Below are 19,389 nucleotides of genomic sequence, written 5' to 3'. Positions count from 1 at the left end.
TGAAGTTTTTCGGCTAGCCGGCTAGTGGCGATTGCTCGACCAGTAAAAAATAATGAAATCAGGAATCAAATAGTGGCATGGAACAGGAAGAAAAATGAATACCTGAGTGGCCTGCTGCATGTTGTTGTCGCCAAGCTGCTTGGGCGTCATGAGGGCCGCTTGAATCTGCGCGTCCTCAAAAAGCTTGGCAAGCGGGCCCGTCAAGGTTATTTCGTGAACAGGGCTTGAGGGCCGATCGGCGGACAGTAAATATTCCTCCGATGGGAATCGGAGGGTGGTCTTGATGGTTGGGTGGCCGGTCGGCGCTTCTTCAGCTGCAGTCGCCCTATGGTGGAAGTTTCGCCCAACCGACGCAAGCGGCGACGAGTCCGGGAGGAGAGTCGGTGGGGCTGCGAGGAGGCGATGTCACGAGTCCCGTCTGCGGCGCGTGCGATCGGGCGGTTACGCCGATCGGCTCATGTGGTTCCCCTCTTGGGGTGGCGGAGGACGAGTCTCTTGACGTTTCGCAAGTTCTAGCGGTGGATCCCGGACGGAGATTCCAGCTCGGCGGGAGCCAGGAAGCGAGATCCGCCTCAACCTCCGTTGAGCGGATGGGGCAACATCTGTTTCAGGGGCGGCCCCTCTCCGTCTATTTGGGCGGTGGGATGAGACCCGCTCGGCGAGCTCCTTTTGGTGGCCGCCTCGATTTCCACGGCCTTGAGTTAGATTAGCTTGTAACTAGTTCAGAATAATAGAAGAAATTAAAATCAGTTAGATAAAAAGGTGAAGGGAGTAAAGAGTCTCTTACCCATACGGTAGGGAAGATTGGCCAACGGGAGATAACCCAAAAATATATAACACCCTTGAGCAAGAATCGATCTTGTATCGTGACCGGACAACCGTTATTGCATGAAGATAGGATTGCTTACGAACTTGAGCTCCTGAGTTGTACAATGATGCCACCTAGTTGAATGCTGGCCGCTCAGGAAGTCGGATATAAAAGAAAAACTCCTTCCAGTGTTTGTTGGAGGTCGGCATGTTATCAAAAAATTTAAAGCCTATTCTACTTTGGAAAATGAAAGTGCCCGGCTCGGATTGTTTGGGGTAGAAGAAGAAGTGGAATATTTTGGGGTCAAGAGGGATACTGTGCAGCTTGAAGAGGACGACCACCCCGCTCAGCAGCCTAAAGGAATTCGGCACAAGTTGGCCGAGCGGGATGCGAAAATAGTTACAAACCTCTACAATAAAGGGATGGGTAGGAAATCTAAGGCCACCTTGGAATTGGTCTAAAAAGAAACAGATTGTGCCGATCGGCGGATCATGCGGTCGGTCAGTCGGGTCGGCTATAATTATTTCATAGTTGTTGGGAATCCCATACGTCCGAACAAGGCGCCGAGCACCCTCCTCATCAAGCCGACTCTCCATGGTCATATACCAGGGACCGTGAACGTTGGTGGCGGGTTCAGAGGAACTTGCCATCTCGGAGGGGCAAGAGGATAGCAAGAAATCGAAAGAAGGGGAGCGAAAGAGGCGAAATGGGCAGGGAAAACCTAGTAAGTGAAGGAAGAAGACTCACTGAGAAGGAAACGGGCGGAAAAGATCACCGGGGAAAAGGTAGCAGCCGGAAACTGGGACTGGATCGTCGGAGGCTACAGCGGCAGGGGAGGCAGACGGAGGAAGCACGAGCAAGCATGCGGCGAAGGGAGAAGACGGAAGCTTTATATTGCCGAGGTTGGTTGGCCTCCGCCGTCGGATGCAGGTCACGAAAGACGAGGCCCCCATCCGACCATCTATTTCAAAGCAATCGCGTCCCATCGTACTAAGCATCGCCGCCACGTGAGAAGAGCCACGTGGCGCCTTGCCACTAGGCGCAATTAATGCGCGTCATACCGCGCATGCTGTGACTTAATGGGAAGGATTTACGCGATTTTCGAGAAGATTTAAGCAAGCAAACGTCCACGTTGAACAAGGCATCCGAAACGAAGAGCCGAGCGGCTGAATCCGGCATAAGGGCCGAACGGCTAAAAGGAAGAATATAAGCTACGGAAAGGCGGCGACCGCCCGCTCGGACACATATAGTCCAGTCAGTCGGACTCACTGCCTCCTTCGACTAGACTTGAAGGGAAGGCAAGTGATCCGGCAGTAAGAATGGGGGACCCACTTCCTGAAGGGTCTTAGCTTGAGAACCGATGAAGGGCTGACTAAGCGGTTAATGGCCGAGCCGATCAGCCGGGTTGGTCCGAGCGGAGTTAGAGATAACCCATCCATGGGGTTGGGTGTCCGACGCCAAGGCAGGAGGATCGAAGGGCCGACCGGGAGCCCGAACGGCAGGGGCCAAAGAGCCGAGCGGGCAACCCGCCCGGACAAAATAAGGGCGAGGGGACAAAAAGGTGGCCGAGCGGCCTATGCGCTCGGCTCGGGATATGGGATATCGGTAGAAGCATGTCTGATGATTAGGCCGTACACAAGATCGCACGATGGAGGATCTTGCCGTCACATCATGGAAAGGTTGATACAGTAGCAGTATGGCCTCAGGGACGCCTTTTCTGACGGATCCATATCTGGGCATGGCCCTTCTGACAGACCCATGCCTGGGCATGGTCAAATGCAGGTGATTGCTTTGATTGGCGCGCCCAGGCTTCTTCGAGGGGTCTATATAAGGCCTCAATTTCTTCACCGGAGGTATGCACGTCTTCATCTTGAGGCCACCTTGTTGTCATTCCTCGCCTGACTTGAGCGTCGGAGGACCGTCGCCGGGATACCCCTCCCGGCTCGGTTTTGTTGCAGGTTCGCCGGAGCACTCGAGGATCCAGCAGAGAGCGCCACGTGCCTAGCGTCCACTGACTCTTGGTTCGGACAGGATCATGACCGTTGACGACTGTTGACAGAAACCTTGATTCTGCCAAGTAGTCGTTGGTTGTGTCCAACGGTTGCACCAGTCGACTGGCGTGTAGGGAATGAGTTGTCTTGTGAACAACTCTTCCCTCTCTATATATTGGAAGCTTGGGACATTGAAGGAGGTTACTTTTACCAGTCGACTGTTAAGTGACCGTTGGCGACTGTTGGCAGAAACCTTGATTCTGCCAAGTAGACATTGGCTTTGTCCAACGGTTGCACCAGTCAACTGATGGAAGTGTAGTCGACTGGTGTGCAGGGAATGAGTTGTCTTGTAATCAACTCTTTCCACTCTATATATTGGAAGCTTAGGGCATTGAAGGAGGTTACTGATCTTGTTGATACACTCCTAGTCTTGGCCTCCAAGCTTTCAAAGCCTAACACTCTTCTTCTAATTCTTATTCTCAATCTTGTAAAGAAGAAGAGTGTCTTATGAGAGGTTTGCTCCACCGAGAAGGAGAAAGGTTTAGACGGAGATTGACAGGGACTAATCCACCGACGGATTGAGGGATTGTCCACCTCAAGGACAAGTCGTGGAGTAGGAGGAAGCAATCTTCGAACCACGTTACATCGGTCGTGTTAGAGTTTGTGTTCTATTCTTATTGTTTTCTTTAGTTAGTAGTAATTCCGCTTGCGCACTAACCTTATAGAGAAGAAATCAAGTTGGCGGCCGGGTTACCTAGTCTATTCAATCCCCATTCTAGCCAGTCACGAGATCCCAACAAAGAGAACGTCAAAAAATAAGAAAAACTCATCGGATTTACTAGAAAAAAAAACTTTGTTAATAAAAAAAGGATTAATTCTCATATAGTTATACATATGTCTTTAGACTTTATAATCAAGAAAGGAAAGAAATTCTAATATATGGACTTCAATTCTAATATTGTAGAAAAAATAAAAAAGATCTTTTTAGAAAAAGAAATCTTGAATAGGATACTAATATAGATAAACTATGACCCATAAATATCAGAAATATCGAAATTATCCTAATTCCATAAAAATAGAAATTACTAAAAATAATAATAAAATTTTCAGAGGCTCGATTGAGGATCTAAACTGTGGAATTTGGGTTCAATATTTAGCGATTACGGGTACCCGATAACAAATGTAAATTTTAAAATTCCTTACGTGTGACCGCTAACATTCTAATTCCTAGTTCCAAGTTAAAAGTTATAACATTTATAATTTAGATTAATCCTTTATCACTTTGTGTAGTCACCCTTGCACATTTGATCTTTCATTATTTCTCTCATGTTACTTAATTACTCACTCAGTTTGGCACTTTGGCTAGTCGATTCAGCTTGGCTAGCTCGGTTTGCCTAATTCATTAGACACATTTGACTCCCTTTCCTCATCTAGTTTACTTAAATCATCTACTAGGCAGTCCCTTCTTTCTCTATTGGTAGACCATTTTCCTTCCATTTCATCTTACCAAACCCAGTGTAACCATAAGAAATGTTGGAATCTAATTGCCATCATCAATGGCAAATGCTATCACAATCTCTTACAAAGGAAAAGTTTTTTCTCATTACATTTTGTTACACACGATTCCATGGTTCCTGAATTACATTTCTCTGCCTTTAACTAGTTCATAAAACGAGGAACAAGCCATGCGGGGACCAAATTAAAGTTAATTCACAGACATAGATATAAAGAACAGGGAGGAAGATGGTGGCGCTGTTGCATTGCTTCCTGACATAACCATGGAGGTACAGATCCATGTGGAGGAACAGTGATCCAGGTGTTATTTTACAGACATGTCTCTTTCAGACAACGATATGGCTTTGTGAGATTCATGCAACTGGTGGTGCCTCTGCCAAATCTAGCAACTTTAGATCGATAAACCATCCATGTATCGTACACTTCATCATGGTGAAGTAGGTGCTGTGAGGGCCGGAGAAGTCTGTGGCCTTCGGTTGCTGGAATCATTAGTTAGGATGTCATCCTCACACCAAGATACAAGTTGTAAGGTTTAAAAGGAAAGGGGAAAAAAAATATACAATCTTACACTTTAGGTTGCCTCTTCTCTACATCAATTTCCCACAAATTACATAAGAAAACTCTGATCCACAAGTTTCGGGATATTCAAGTAAATTTCGAAACATTAATGAAGTTGGGAATCTCAGAATTCCTAGATGAACATGTAGTGTGTGAGCCAGTGGCAATGACTGAACAATTGAGCTGAATAAAGAGACTGAAACAAGCAGAAATGAAGAATCAAACGTCCTACTGTTTTATTATTATTTTTTTTTTGAGAGAGAGAATTGAACTGCATAGATTCTCAACAACTGGTATATTTTTATGCATACCACTGAAATCTGTCTTTGAACATGTCAAGTAATCTTTTTTAGTATCCTTGCCTCGAATCCACCTTCTTGGCGGTGCATCAAGCTGAAAGGCATGTAGGTGCCCAGCATTCTGTCCCATACCGAGAAGAACGGCTGGGAGTAGTTGTACTTTGTGCCCTGGAGTTGATGATGGATGTCATGGTAGGCAGTGTTGTTCTGAAAGAGGATATGGAAAATGTTTCCAGGTAGCCAAAGGCCACAATGATCATCCACCGTCTTCATTACAGCAAAGCAGAAGAAGAAGACCGATGTTCGTGCAGTCATCCCTGAGATCAGGAATGAGATGGCCCCACCAAAGGTATCGAGAAGAAGTCCCTCCAGTGGGTGATTGTAAAGGGCACCAATAGCATAAGGAACAATAAGTCTATGATGCTGTGAATGGACATGCTGGTACAGGAACTTGTTCTGGTGCATGTATCGATGAATGAAGTATTGCCATGTGTCCATTATGAACATTGCTACCGCGATTTGGATCAATTGGACGAGTAACGGTGGCTGAGCTAAGCTACTTGAACTTGGCTTGGCAGTCACCTGCAAAATCAAGAATCAGACCATAGTTTTCTGTTTTTTATATATGTTACGACGAAGGAACCTAGTCTTATCATTTTCATCCACAATACCACAACATGTGTGTGTACAACCACAGTCACAGAGTATGAACATATATAATACGACTACATTAATTGATTTGTTTATTGAAGGAGTAGATTCGTGAGTTTCCTAAATCTTCTCAATGGTGGTGTCATAAGAATGAACAGTAGCATATGGCCTAGAATTAAGTGATTACTTTTATTAGACAGGCAAACAAATGGGTGTCCAGCTCATGATATGGAAGTGTCATACCAGGAAAAAGAGAGACATGAAAAGACATTGAATGAAATAAAAAAAAAATAGATTTCTCTTATTTACTTGGAAAGAAAAAGAGAAGAGAAAGGAGTGCAATATCATCAACTTGCACATCACATGAATACAAATAATTGAGAATGTCATCTCTTTTCTAATATTGATTCACTTAAAATGAAATTTGAACTATTCCATTTCCTTCCCTCCAAATGACTGGAAAAAGTAAAGCAGCCATGATTACTTAATCACCATATACCCCTAGTCTTCAACTGTAAACTACAAAGTTGAGATAATGAATTACAAACTAGATACCACCTTTTCAGTATGAACGATAGATAGACTACCCAAGTTTGGAAGATCTATATGCATCTTGTGCGTACTAATGCACAATATGTATGCCTGAATTTGGGATATCTACAATTCTACATACATCTTGCGTGTACTAATACACAATGCATACACCTGAGTTTGGCATATCTAAACACATATTGAGTGTACTAATACACAACCTAGTACAAAAAAAGCAAACTTCAGAAATTGGGATTCATCTCCAACTTATAATCATTTTAACTATTACGAGCAGGTTTGGGCTTTTTACAAGGACCCCACATCATCATCCAATCATCAGCCTCACTTTATCAAATTTAATCTCTTTCACGGTCTATTTAAATTTTCTGCAAATTTAACCATCACACCATTGGTTGTGAAATCCAGTGAATATTTCAATGGGAAAATATGCTAGCTCTTTATATGCATAGCTCATTAGTGCCCTTTTATTCTGACACATTTTGATAGTCATTGCCGCACAACTCAATTCTTGTTAAGATACTCTAACTAACAAGTAAATTTATTGTGACTTTATTTCATCATCTTTGCCTAGCAGGATGATTCAGAACGACGGTGCAGGTTCAAAATGTCCAAACATGTTAATGGATAAAGAAGCAATATGGGTCTTGTCTCACTTTACCCAAATTTTATCTGTACTTAAACACATATCAATTGTTTGATATATTGGCCTTCAAATTATAAACATGAACAGCAATACCTCCAAACTTCCATATTGCATGTGTTTAACAAAGGTTCTCATATAACCAAATTGAGGATCCTGAATGTCAAAAAATTCCTATTGAACCCTGAATGTGATCTAACTCCTTCCTCACAAATAAATGAGATCAGGCTTTGGCCGTGACCAAAATTATAAGAAAGCAGGAAATGGTTCAAAAGAGTAGGTATTAGAGATGGCAAGCATAATCACACAGCAGGAGAATTAAAAAATAACACAGAGAAATAGAAGAATATAGAGAGAGGTTGAAGTCATGATTTATGCTCTAATACCATGTTAGTCAATTGTTTATAATACTCCCAAAAGCTAAATCTAAGTAAATATTCTTATCTATAATGTTTTATTTGAAAATCCATGATCTGTGATCTAAAACCTTCAATTAAAATCACAGTAATATGCACGGTTAGTGGAAGAGACAGCAAAAGGATTGGGAGAAAGAGGGGATCGAGAGAGAAATTAGAAGAGGGGAAGAGGGCAGGTGTGTGAAAGACAGTGATAGCTATGCGGGATTGGTAAGACTAGGCAGCAAGATGAGGATTCTTTAGCGTTAAAATATTGAGATTTCTTTAAAATCACATAAGATATTCGTACTAGGGAATTAGAGGTTTGAATTGGCTCCAAAAAGTTTGTACATATTCAGCTGCTTCACATTGCTATTCAAAAATCCGTTGGGGTAATTTGTTCCAAATTTTAGGCACATTTAATATATTAAAATGATCAAGCCAAGGGTCCAGATCCAAGCTTTTGGTACTGATTTCATAATTACGCTTCAGAGTTCAACTGTAACAGAAAGAAATGTTCTAGCCAATCCTAACCAAGATCTGATCACGTATAATAAAACATCCTAGCTAGTCGTTGCCCAAATCCATCTTATCCCAAGGCATACACAGGGTTGTATCAGATTGGTGTCTGGTCATTTGCAACAACTTAGAACTGACTTAACAATGAGGACAAAATAAAGTTATCACTTGACTTGCTAGGAACTAAAATATCAAAGATCATTACTAGCATATACATAGTGGGAAAGAACAGTCACCCACACTTCTTCCAACTGTCAATATTCTCCCTAAAGTCTGTGATCTATTAACTCTGTAGTTAAATAACAACACTGTAATAGACTTTTGCTGAATGCCAATATAAGATGCAAGTAAAATGATTGCCTAAAAAGCAACCAATGCACATTCACTGCAGTGATAGTGATGACATTGTAATGCTAGCATCAACTTATATTGTAAGGAACTAAAGATAAGAAGTCCTACAAGTTAAGCATGCAGTTATGGGTATCAAGAAGGAAAAATAGTGTCAACAGGCTTCATTGATTCAGGACTTAGACAAGTTTTCTGAATGGTTAGTACGCAGTTTTCAAAGATAGGAAATATAATCCAGAAAATCTCCAATATTCTACTACTCTGCTAAGGATTCAACAATAGAAATATACCTAAATCTCAGTTTAAAGTGGATAAATTTAGTACGAGAAGAAATCCAACTATGAACAGGCCTCATATTTCCCTCATCATTTAAGATGGCCTCATATTTCCCTTTCAAAATTAACCATGAAATTATTTTCCTTGTCTATTATTACCTCTTAGCAACTTAACCTTAGAAATATGATTTTTTTTTTTTTAACTATAATCCTTACAAAATTGAACATTCCTAGAATGCTAAAGACACAATTGCATGACTTTATTATTTCTTTTTTACTGATCGTCCAAATTAACAAGGAACCATACTGAAGTAACATTTTTAAATACTCTTCAATCCCTGATACAAAAAGATATAAACCTAAGGCTAACCTGATAACCTCAGCAAGCAAAACAGATCTTATTAAAGTTTATGCACTGAGATGATTGGATGTTTTTTAACAATCAAACATATTTCTACTCAAATCTTCCAAGATCAGATCACACATGGAAACGATAAAACAACTGCCTTGCTTAATGAACCATGCCAAATTAGCAACACAAACATCAACAAGATGTATTCACACTAATGACGATATAGCCAAAACATGTATCTAGTTATTGAGCTATATTTGGGGAAGATCATTAGTCAGAACTGTTTTAGTGTTTCTAGTAATGTTTCTCAAATCCATGTACCAGTAAATCTACTTGTAGTCAACTCATTTCAGTTAACAAGATCATATGATTTAGAAAGTTTACATGAACCCTTGATTGGTACTCAGTTTATCCTTGAACTCATATCTAGATTCTCATTAACTGCAATAGCCTGCATAACATATAAATGGCTAGTGCAGAGACAGCTTTATATATGAAAATTTCCACAAATTCTAGTGTGCAAATAACAAGCGTCCAATGTCATTTATAGACTACCAAACCCTAAAAGGGATAATCTTGCACAGCATGGTATTTTTCATTTTTGTGTGTAATGTGAAAAGCTAATTTAAAAATATTTCTCTAAAAAAAGAGAAAATGAGATGATTAGAATATCTCTCTATGACAAATAAAACAAGAATGCACGAAAAGTAGACTCATAAAATTAGAGCAGAGGTGACAACAAAGAAACCGAAAAACCCCAGAACTACATTTAGTGATCCAAACATTAATGTTATTTTAACTACCTTCCTAAATTCAATATCAATGAAGAACTAGAGAGAACAAATATTGATCCTAAGGAATATAGACTTGCCATTGACACCTTAAGTATATTAATGAACTATTGGATCCCATATTACCAATTATTCTATTCAATAGTGTACAAATATTTTAAGTAAACAAGAGCTGGAAAAAATGTAGAGTTCTCTATTCTTTAATAGTTTGTATACTTTTCTATACCTTGAGTTAGGATCAAGGACAATAATTACAAAAGAGATTTAAAAAAAATAATTCATTCACATCATATTTCCTATTAGCGTACAAGTAAGATTGTACTTGTATGTAGATCATGGAATATGTGGGATTCATACACAATGTGGAGGTTTGAAATTCATGTTCCCAGGTAAGCTTGCTGATTGTGCAAGAGCAGCACACCATTACTAGGATTCAATGGGATCACCAACCAGACTTCATACTAGAACCCTACCAAGTGTTAAGCTGACCCAAATCGATTGATAGCCAATTGTGTATCAAATGATCAATAGACTTGATACCATGCCAAATGTACTAGGTGTTCTACTAATCTGACCTGGTGTTCCCTAATTAGTCTTCAGAAGTTGTAACCCCCCTTATATATGGCATGGGATAATTACAGGATGCAGTATGTTTGTTAATCCTAGACTCCTTGTCGGATAAAAGAATGAGTAAAACCGTCAGTGGGATTATATTGTAGCAGCAGTGTTAGTGATTTATGACAGTGGCATAATAGTCATGGACGTAGGCAAAGGCAAGCTTGCTGAGCCATGTAAAATTTGTTGATTTATTTATTTATTTTTGTTTTTCTACACCCATGCTCCTTCGATGTTCTTGCTTCCATGGTGTGTAGGTGGACATTGTGTTTCTAACTCATGACAAAGAAGTATTAGATCACTAGCAACCAATACCTGAGAAGTGGCAGGATCATATCAAACCCAATTCTGGAGTATATTTGCCAGATCTACTAAAATCTAATAAGAAAGCCTATTAACTTTAAGTTTCAACATAATTATGATTTCATCAAATATCAAATTCTAATACTAGTTAGACTCATTAGTGAGACATTGACCATAAAAAAGAACACACAAAAAGAAGTAAACACATCGGAAGGAATTCAACTACTCACCAAGAACATGAGCCCTGCAACCGTGGCCTGAACCAGCTGCTGAAGCAAAACTCCCTTAATCACAGAGGGTAAAGGCACCACATTCTTCTGCTCCTGTTCTTTTCTAGTATGCAATCGGTACTGGTCCAGGGAAGGCAGGAGCTGATACAGTCCAGCGTACAGCCAATACACTACGACGGGGGCAAAGGTGCCCATCAACTCATCACTGATGTACCCTTCCCAGAAGACCATCTTTGACTCAATGGAGATCCGGAGAAAAAAAAAAGAACTCCTATTTCACCGAGGAATTCAGAAATCGGTATGAAGCGCGACAGATTGTGGTCACTGGAAGGGGAAAAGATGGATCTTTACAACGGCATCCGTTCCGGATCCAGCAATTTCTCACAGTGGTGCGAGAAAGATCAAACTTGGCGATGGCTACGAAAAATTGCAGTTACCTCGAAATGGCAGATCCGACGCCCGAAGGGATTCGAAGAGTTGGAGTTCCGATCAGGAGGAGAAAATGCAAACGGCGCTTTCCCCCTCGGCCCTCTCTATCGGAATTTCAGGAATCAGAAAAGCGTCGTCGGTGGAACCATTTTCGTTTCGTGTTTTCTCCCGCTGCATTTCTCCCAAGAAAACAAGTGGCAAATTGGTTGGATCGTGCGGTCATCGTGAGATCATAGTTTACCGTTCCGCAACTTCTGGAAAATAGTTTAATTGAACTTTTAAAATTTTATCAATTTTATTTTTTAATATGTTCATCAAATTTATACTAAAATTTGATAGGGGAAGGATTTAAGGAGAAGACGGGAATTGAAATTTAAAAAAATAATAAAAAGAGAAAGAGAAATTTAAAAAATAAATAAAAAGAAATTCATAAGTTTTACTAAATTTTATTAAGAATGATATGTAGTTGTTTCTACATGGTAAACCAAATCGATAATATATGAATATGCATAGCTTTTTCGTCACCACTCTAGTCTAATTTTAGACATTAATTTTTGTTATCTATATGGTAAAAGAGGATTCGTTTAGCCTAATACTTATATCAATTCATCAGTAGATTAATACAGAAAAATAAATTATATATGACTACTAGCAATTAGTATAGATGACCAATGATCTTATTCGAAAGTCGATGGGATAGATGCTAGGGATGTGACGCTCCCACTGACTTCCTGTGCACTTTGCACTAACCTCCAATACAAGTGGCGTCAGTGCCAAACAAGGGAGAGTCCCCGGTGATAGTCCTCCGACGTTTAAGTTAGTGTTCGACGAAGAAGAAGAAGCAAATAGCGAAGCAACAAGAAGACTGTAGCGCAACAGTAAATATCGCATACCTCCACTGATACTCGGATCCTCTTTTATATAGGGTTTCAGTAGTGCACGTGCACGTTTTCCAAGGTGAGCATGCATCTCAAAGTTTTTCCTGAAAAGACGTGTTCCGGACATAGTACCTTAACAGGCTGAAGTGACAGTGAAAGTTTCCGCCGTACGATCCTCTATCTGACCATGCCGTCTGTCAGCGATACTAACTCTCAAAAGGATATCAAAAGATAGCCTACTGTGTCTATTACTTGGCCGAGTGGAATAGCCGATCGGTCGAAATTCTACTATCCACGTGCTGTCTGCAGTCGGATCAAGCGGGATAGTCGCTCGACTGGAAGTCCACTGTCCAAGTGTTATCTGTTGTCGGGCCGAGCGAGATAGCCGCTCGGCCGGAAGTTCGCTGTCTGCGTGCTCGGCTGATGTCAAGTTTGCTGCTAGGCCGAGCGGCTCTTTGTCGTCCTTTTAGTTGAGCGTCGGGTGCTCGGCTTATGGTTGAGTCAAAGGTGATCTCGGATTGAGACTTTTCTCTTCCCGATCGGGATATACTTGTCTGATCGATAAATGACTTCTAAGCGTTGATGATCTTAATTTTAACCTCCTTTAATTTTTATTGTAAAAGTAAGATAGGGTCTTTCATCATTACCGTATCAGCCAAGATATAGAAAAATATGTGTTGAGATGTGTTGAATTTTGACGTATAAAATTTATAGGATAATATTTCATGTTCCAATCACCATACCCATGCTGCACCGCCCCGTCAGAGGAGACTTAGGGGGTGTTTGGTTCGTTCCTAGGAATAGGAATCGGAATGGGAATCATAGTATTGTGGAATGGGAATGGGTATGGGTATGGATATCACTTTTAAAAGTAATGTTTGGTTAGTTGAATATTTTCTATCGGAATCAATCAAAATTTCCTTTTTTACCCTTAAAGAAAAATAACAGAAAAAATTAGATGTGAGAGAAAGTTGAATGTGAGAGAAAAATATGTTAAGAGAGAATGATGAGAGAGAAAGTATACTAGGAAAGAATGAAGAGAGAGAAAGTTCGATGTGAGAAAATGAGGAAAGAGAGTATGATGAGAGAGTGTGATAATAGAAGATGAGAGAGAAAATATGATGAGAGTGGATGAAGAGAGAGAAAGTGTAATGAGAAAAATTGAGGAGAGAGTATGTGATGAGAGAGATTGAGGAGAGAGAAAGTATGATGAGAGAGAAAGTGTGATGAGAGAAAAATAGGAAATCGAATGTGACGAGAGATATTGAGGAGAGAGAAAGCATGATGAGAGAGAAAGTGTATTGAGAAAAAAGGGAAAGAACGTGATGGGAGAGATTGAGGAGAGAGAAAGTGTGATGAGATAGAAAATATGATGAGAGAGAAAGTATGATGGGAGAGAAAGTATGATGAGAAAAAAGAAAAAAAAGAGTGTGATGTGAGAGATTGAGGAGGGAGAAAGTATGATGAGAGAGAAAGTATGATGAGAGAGAAAGTGTGATGAGAAAAAAGAGAGAAGAGAGTGTGATGAAAGAGATTAAGGAGAGAGAAAGTGTGATGAGAGAGAAAGTGTGATGAGAAAAAAAAGAGAAAGGAAAGTGTGACGAGAGAGATTAAGGAGAGAGAAAGTGGATGATAAAATGAGGAGAGAGAAAATATGATGAGAGAGAATAAGGAGAGAGAAAGTGACATGAAAGAAAAATTAAATAAATATATTTTGATATTTGATATTAAGGGGAAAAACTTTAGTTTTTGGTCAAGGGTATTTTTGGAATAAGGGAATATTTTGATTGTTGAAAATAGGGTAATGACTCATTGAAGGGGGGAGACATGGGAATGAGCCATTACCCAATTATAAGGATTCATTCCCTTATTTGCATTCCCATTCCTATAATCCAAACATCAACAATGACAATCAATGATTGCTATTCCCATTCCCCACTCTGATTCCCCTAAACCAAACGCCCCCTTAATTTTTATTGTCTGTGATCTGTATTATTGATTCATTGATCTATATTTGAACTTTATTATCTTATCCAGTTTGTTGTACGTGCTACAGTGAGCAGTTTCCTTAGCTGTGATAGATTCCACTAACTAACCTCTACTCTCAGGTTGCAGTTCAGTTCAAGTGGAGAAAAAGTCTTTATGTACAATTTATACTTTTGAAATTTATATAAATTTTAGTATAAATTTGGTAAATTTATTATCTATGTTAAAATAAAATTGAAAAAATTTTAAAAGTTAAATTAAACTATTTTCTGAAGTTACGGAACGGCAAACTATTATCTCGCGACGACGGCACGATCCAACGCATTTACCACTTGTTGTACGTGCCTATTATTTTATTGATTTATCCTTGGGATTAGGATATCGCGGTAAGATATTTAAGTTATCATCTAAGTACTCACGATTCGAATTCCAGCTATAACGTATTTATAAAAAATTTTCCTCCAAATAAGAGGCATAATCAAAAGATACTGAACTTCTAGGCTAACCGTCGCGTCGCTACGTGCGCTTCCCGATTTATCTTGATGATCGATGGAAAATTTTCATGGAATCAGACCGGCCACGTAGAGATAATCAATAAGATTAATTGAGATTATTAATTTTTTCTATTATTTTATTGATTCCCATTGTCTAATTTATTGTATGTTGGCTTAGGTTTTAGTCAATTTTGTTTTGCTTAATCAAGTTACTTTAATTTCGACGGCATACTCCTGTTTTGGTTTACATGTTTTTATTATTTATCCATCGTAATTTATAGCTGAGATTAAATCCTACAATATGGCATTTCAAATTTCATTAAGTGATCATCTCGTTCGATTTTGAGATGAATTTAATTGATGATTGCATATACCATAAGTGGAGCAAGAATACTTTCCTAGTCTTATATGTCCATGGTATTTGCTTGCCAACAACAATATAAGCTTATTACATGAAATTAAGCTATTTCTAACTTAGGAATTTTGAGATGAAATATTTTGAGGACACCTCATCTTTTTGTTAGATATACAAATACATTGAGATTGTCCATAGGATACTTTGTTATTATCACAAAAGAGCTCTATCAAAAAGGTCCTCAAAAAAATATGACATGTAAAATTGTAAATCAAGTGATAACATATGTCTAAGGGAGACAAATTTAGTCTCAAATAGTGCCCAAAAAATGACATTGAGGGACAAGAAATGCAAGAGATTCCTTATGCGTCAGTAGTAGAGAGTTTAATATATGCTTAGGTTTGTACATGTCTAGATGTTGCTTACATTACAAGGATATTAGGTAGATATTTGAGAAATTCACAGTTAAACGGGTCTTATGATATCTATTGAGAATATAAGATTACATGCTCACTTATTAGATGTTAGATTTGTTGACACAGGTAGACCAGCAAAAGGGGGTGAATTACCTATAACAAATAAGACTAACTCTATCTCGATCTTTCAACTCAGATTAGTAGCACAATTAAAACAACAATAATAAAAGAAATAGCAACTTAAAAATAGTAGGTAAAAGGTCAAAGTTTTACTTGGTTATAACCTAAGTGGTTGTTAATCCAAGGCGTTGAAGAAACACTAGAAGATCTCATTCGTTGAAGGCAGAGAAACCTTTTACACATGCCGACAACTCAAAAATGACTAAGAAAGTTAATACAAAAGTTGTTGAATATTTCTTAGGTCTATGGATCTTTTTATAGCCTCTGGAAAATGTTATATGCAGCTTGAAAGTGTCTCCAAAGAGATCCAAGGTGCCTTCTATCTGATAGAGTCTATCCGCCGAGTATACTCCACTAACGGCTAGCAAATGTGCCTTTCTCAAAGGCTGGTAGGCGCATTCACACTGTTCATTGAAGGTGCCTTCCAAGTCATGGAAGACGCCTTCCATAAGGCACAAGGCTGATCAACTCCCATAAGCTGATCTCTTCTTGTGTGGATGATAGTCTGGCTATCCGGACCTTCTCCTTGAGCAGGCTTCTTCCCCGACTTCTCGTTCCTCGGACATCGCACATATTCAAACGTCCACCGGTGTACTCTTTTGTAATACCTCGTCCCTCAGATGCACCGAGTCCGTCAGCTCCTTTCCCGTGTCATCTTTCTCGCTAGCTGCGTTTTTCGCTCGACTTCTTATGTTCCTAAGCTCCTGCACACTTAGACACAAGGATCAAACACACATATGACCTAACTGAACTTGGTTAACCACATCAAAACTACTTCGGAATATTTACAATATCTCTCTTTTAATGTTCATCAACTCAAGTTCAAGTTAGAGTTAAAAATGTAATAACATAACTAAAGTAGATAAAAAAATTTGCTTGCAAAATAATAAAAATTTTAAATTAAAAAAAAAATCCTAACTCTCCCTTAACTTGTACTTATTTCTTTCCCTCCAAACACATAAAAAAATAGGAAAAATATAATAAATAGTTAAACAAATTTGAAAAAATTTCTAGGGGTACTTTACAAACATTACTAGAAGACTAATATGTTTCAAAAATAATTTTCAAATATATGCTATTTTTAATAATTAAGTTTCTATTTTGATAAAAATAATTTAAAAATTACTTTTAAATTTCAAAAAATCTTGAAAATTTTTATTAAATTTAAGCCGAATAAGACAGACTAGTAAAAAACCTTTTCCAGAAAAATATTGTTTAATCTAACAAAAATAAATTATTTTACACAGCTAATTTTCAACAATAAATCTTTAAAAAAAATCAACTCTAAAAATTCTGTTAATTTTCTTGGATACGTAAAACATATTACTTAATTGCAGAAAAATAAAAGTTTCTAAATTTCTATTTTCTTAAATTTTTAATATTAAAAATTTGTTTTTCACAAAATAATTTATAATAATTTAGATAATATTAAAAAATAAATAAATATTTATTAAGATAGAGAATATCATGTTTTATCAAAAAAAATTTATCAGAAATAAGCCTAAAAATTATTTTTAATGTTTAAAATGCTATTTTCATTAATAAATACATAGTAAATAATTTATCAGTCAGAAAATTACAAAAATATTTCCTTTGACAAAAAATATTATAGTTAATAATAGAAAAATAAAATTTCAAAAAATTTCAAAAAAAATTCTGTTTGTATATCATATTTCCATTTTGCAAAAAAAAAAAGTTTTTAGCAAAAAACTAAGATCGAAAGATTAACGAAATAATTGATTTTAATTAAATGACTAAATTATGTAAATTAATGCATAGATAAGATTTTAAGAAAAGAAAAAAATATTCTTATTTTTTTAGCATAATTTTTTTATTCCAAAAAAATTATCTGAACAAATTTTAGAAGCCAATATAGGTTTCTGCCTATTGAATTTACTAAAAATTTAGGAGGTACATTATTTTTAGGAATTTTTCTAAATTACCCTTAGTGATTTCTAATGTATTCTACGATAATTTCTAAATTTTAGTTTTTTAAAATCATTTGAACATGCATAGTCATTTTTCAATTTTTTTGATTTGTACTTTTAATTTTTTTATTTTGTATCTTTAAATTATCAAATATATCTAAGGGCATGAATTTGCTAAGTTTAATTTTAACCTAGAATTATATCTTTCTAATTGTACTATATTCTTAGATAACATTTGGATAAATTCAAAAGATTACTTGAGAGATAGTGCATGTACCTCACTTAACTCGTGTTATGATGCTCCCCTTTCATTGCTGCTTTCTTCAAAGGATCCTTCCCCTTCGTCGATGCTCATTTATGAGGAACTTTCAACATCCCTCTGGTGGTCTAAAATTAGGGCTAGTCCGACGTAGGCGTCGATCTCAAACTCAGAGGACAACGATTCATCCTATGTTGCCTTCAGATTCTTATGCTTCGATCTTGTTGGTCTTTTGCCCTTGTCCTTCTCATTCTTCTTCAGTTCGGGGCAGTTATCCTTGATGTGACTTTTTCCTTGACAGTTGTAGCATCGTACCTTCCTTTTATTCTGAAAATACTTTTTCGCCTACGACTTATTAAATTTATTAAATTCAATAAACTTACTAAATGTTCTTACCAATAACGTTGTTTTATCTTCGTCGATTGATGCTTCAAAGTCTGGATCGTCTGTTCTTGCCTTTAGGAAAATTGTCTGACTTGGCTCCTTTGATTCTGCAAATCTAGATTTGTGAAGTTTTAAAGTGGAAAATAAACTTTCTAATGTGCTTACCTCTAGATCTTTTGAAATATAATAGGAGTTGACAATTGAGGACTATTCGGGTGTCCTTGGAAAAGTATTTAATGTGTACCTTAGAGAATCTTAGTTTGTTATATTTTCTTCGAGATTCGTGAGTTCGGTGATTAACTCTTTCAGTTTGACGTGTAGTTGCACTACTGATTCTCCTTTTAGATGAAGGTTTATCATTTGGTTCCGGAGAAGATCTCGTCTAGCGAGCTTTGTTTCATACGTTCCTTCGTGTAGCTCTAGAAATTTTTTCTAAAGTTTCTTTGTTGATGCGTAGGCACCGATCATGCTGATTTCTTGAGGTGGCAGTACACTTAGTAGGTAGAATTTGGCTCATCCATTCACCACAAAGGATACTTGCTCTTTCTTTGTCCAAAGGTACTCTTCTTTTTGTTAATCTTTTTGATTATTTGGAACTTCAAAATCATATTTAATTATTATAAAACTTCAAAGTCAGTTTTAAAAAATACCTCCATGCGTTTTTTCCATAATGCAAATTATTCCATTATTCCTCAAATTTCGACGGATAGATGCTCGATCCGGCTATCGTCTCGATGCTTCATTCGACGGTTAATCCTTCTGAGGTGTTCTGGATCTGACACCACTTGTTCGCGCAGGTAAGCAAGAGGGGGGGGGGGGGGGTGAATTGCCTTTAAAAAATAAGACTAAACCTATCTCGATCTTTTAACTCAGATTAGTAGCATAATTAAAACAACAATAATAAAAGAAATAACATCTTAAAAAGAATAGGTAAAAGGCCAAAGTTTTACTTGGTTACAACCTAAGTGATTATTAATCCAAGGCGTTGAAGAAGCACTAGAAGATCTCTTTCATTGAAGAAGGAGAAACTTTTTACACACGCTGATAGCTCAGAAATGACTAAGAAAGTTAATACAGAAGTCGTTGAATATTTGCTAGGTCTAAGGGTTTTTTTATAGCCCCTGGAAAATGTTATCCGCAGCTTGAAGGTGCATCCAAAGGGTCCAAGGTGCCTTCCATCTGATAGAGTTTATCCACCGAGGATAAAAATTTATCCTCAGCTAACGGCTAGCGAAGGC

The 19,389-nt window shown here is 37.9% G+C and overlaps 1 protein-coding gene across 3 annotated transcripts; it reads right to left on the bottom strand.

Moving 5' to 3' along the window:
- Positions 1-4,381: 4,381 nt before the first annotated feature.
- Positions 4,382-11,460, bottom strand: LOC121969181 (very-long-chain aldehyde decarbonylase GL1-9-like). 3 transcript variants are annotated; one of them, XM_042519137.1, is made up of 3 exons: positions 10,843-11,460; positions 5,184-5,753; positions 4,382-5,005 (listed from the first exon to the last, which is right to left on the bottom strand). In XM_042519137.1, the coding sequence occupies exons 1-2, from the start codon at positions 11,071-11,073 to the stop codon at positions 5,208-5,210; spliced, it is 777 nt and encodes a 258-aa protein (XP_042375071.1). In that variant the 5' UTR covers positions 11,074-11,460; the 3' UTR covers positions 4,382-5,005; positions 5,184-5,207. The 3 variants fall into 3 exon arrangements, with proteins under 3 accessions (XP_042375071.1, XP_042375070.1, XP_042375069.1); XM_042519136.1 differs by having other exon boundaries at positions 4,382-5,753; positions 10,843-11,166; positions 11,280-11,460; XM_042519135.1 differs by having other exon boundaries at positions 4,382-5,753.
- Between the last annotated feature and the right edge of the window lie 7,929 nt (positions 11,461-19,389).

The sequence above is a fragment of the Zingiber officinale genome, chromosome 4A (genome assembly GCF_018446385.1).
Source record: "Zingiber officinale cultivar Zhangliang chromosome 4A, Zo_v1.1, whole genome shotgun sequence".
NCBI lineage: Eukaryota > Viridiplantae > Streptophyta > Magnoliopsida > Zingiberales > Zingiberaceae > Zingiber > Zingiber officinale.
Note: the sequence above shows the minus strand (reverse complement) of the source record. Positions and strands in the feature narration are given on the sequence as shown.

Bases quoted from the DNA above. Each gene is read 5' to 3' on its own strand.
- LOC121969181 (XM_042519135.1), bottom strand. From the start codon at position 11,073: ATGGTCTTCTGGGAAGGGTACATCAGTGATGAGTTGATGGGCACCTTT. The intron at 5,754-10,842 runs GTGAGTAGTTGA...TTGATTTTGCAG, and splicing joins TTGCAGGGCTCATGTTCTTG to GTGACTGCCAAGCCAAGTTC.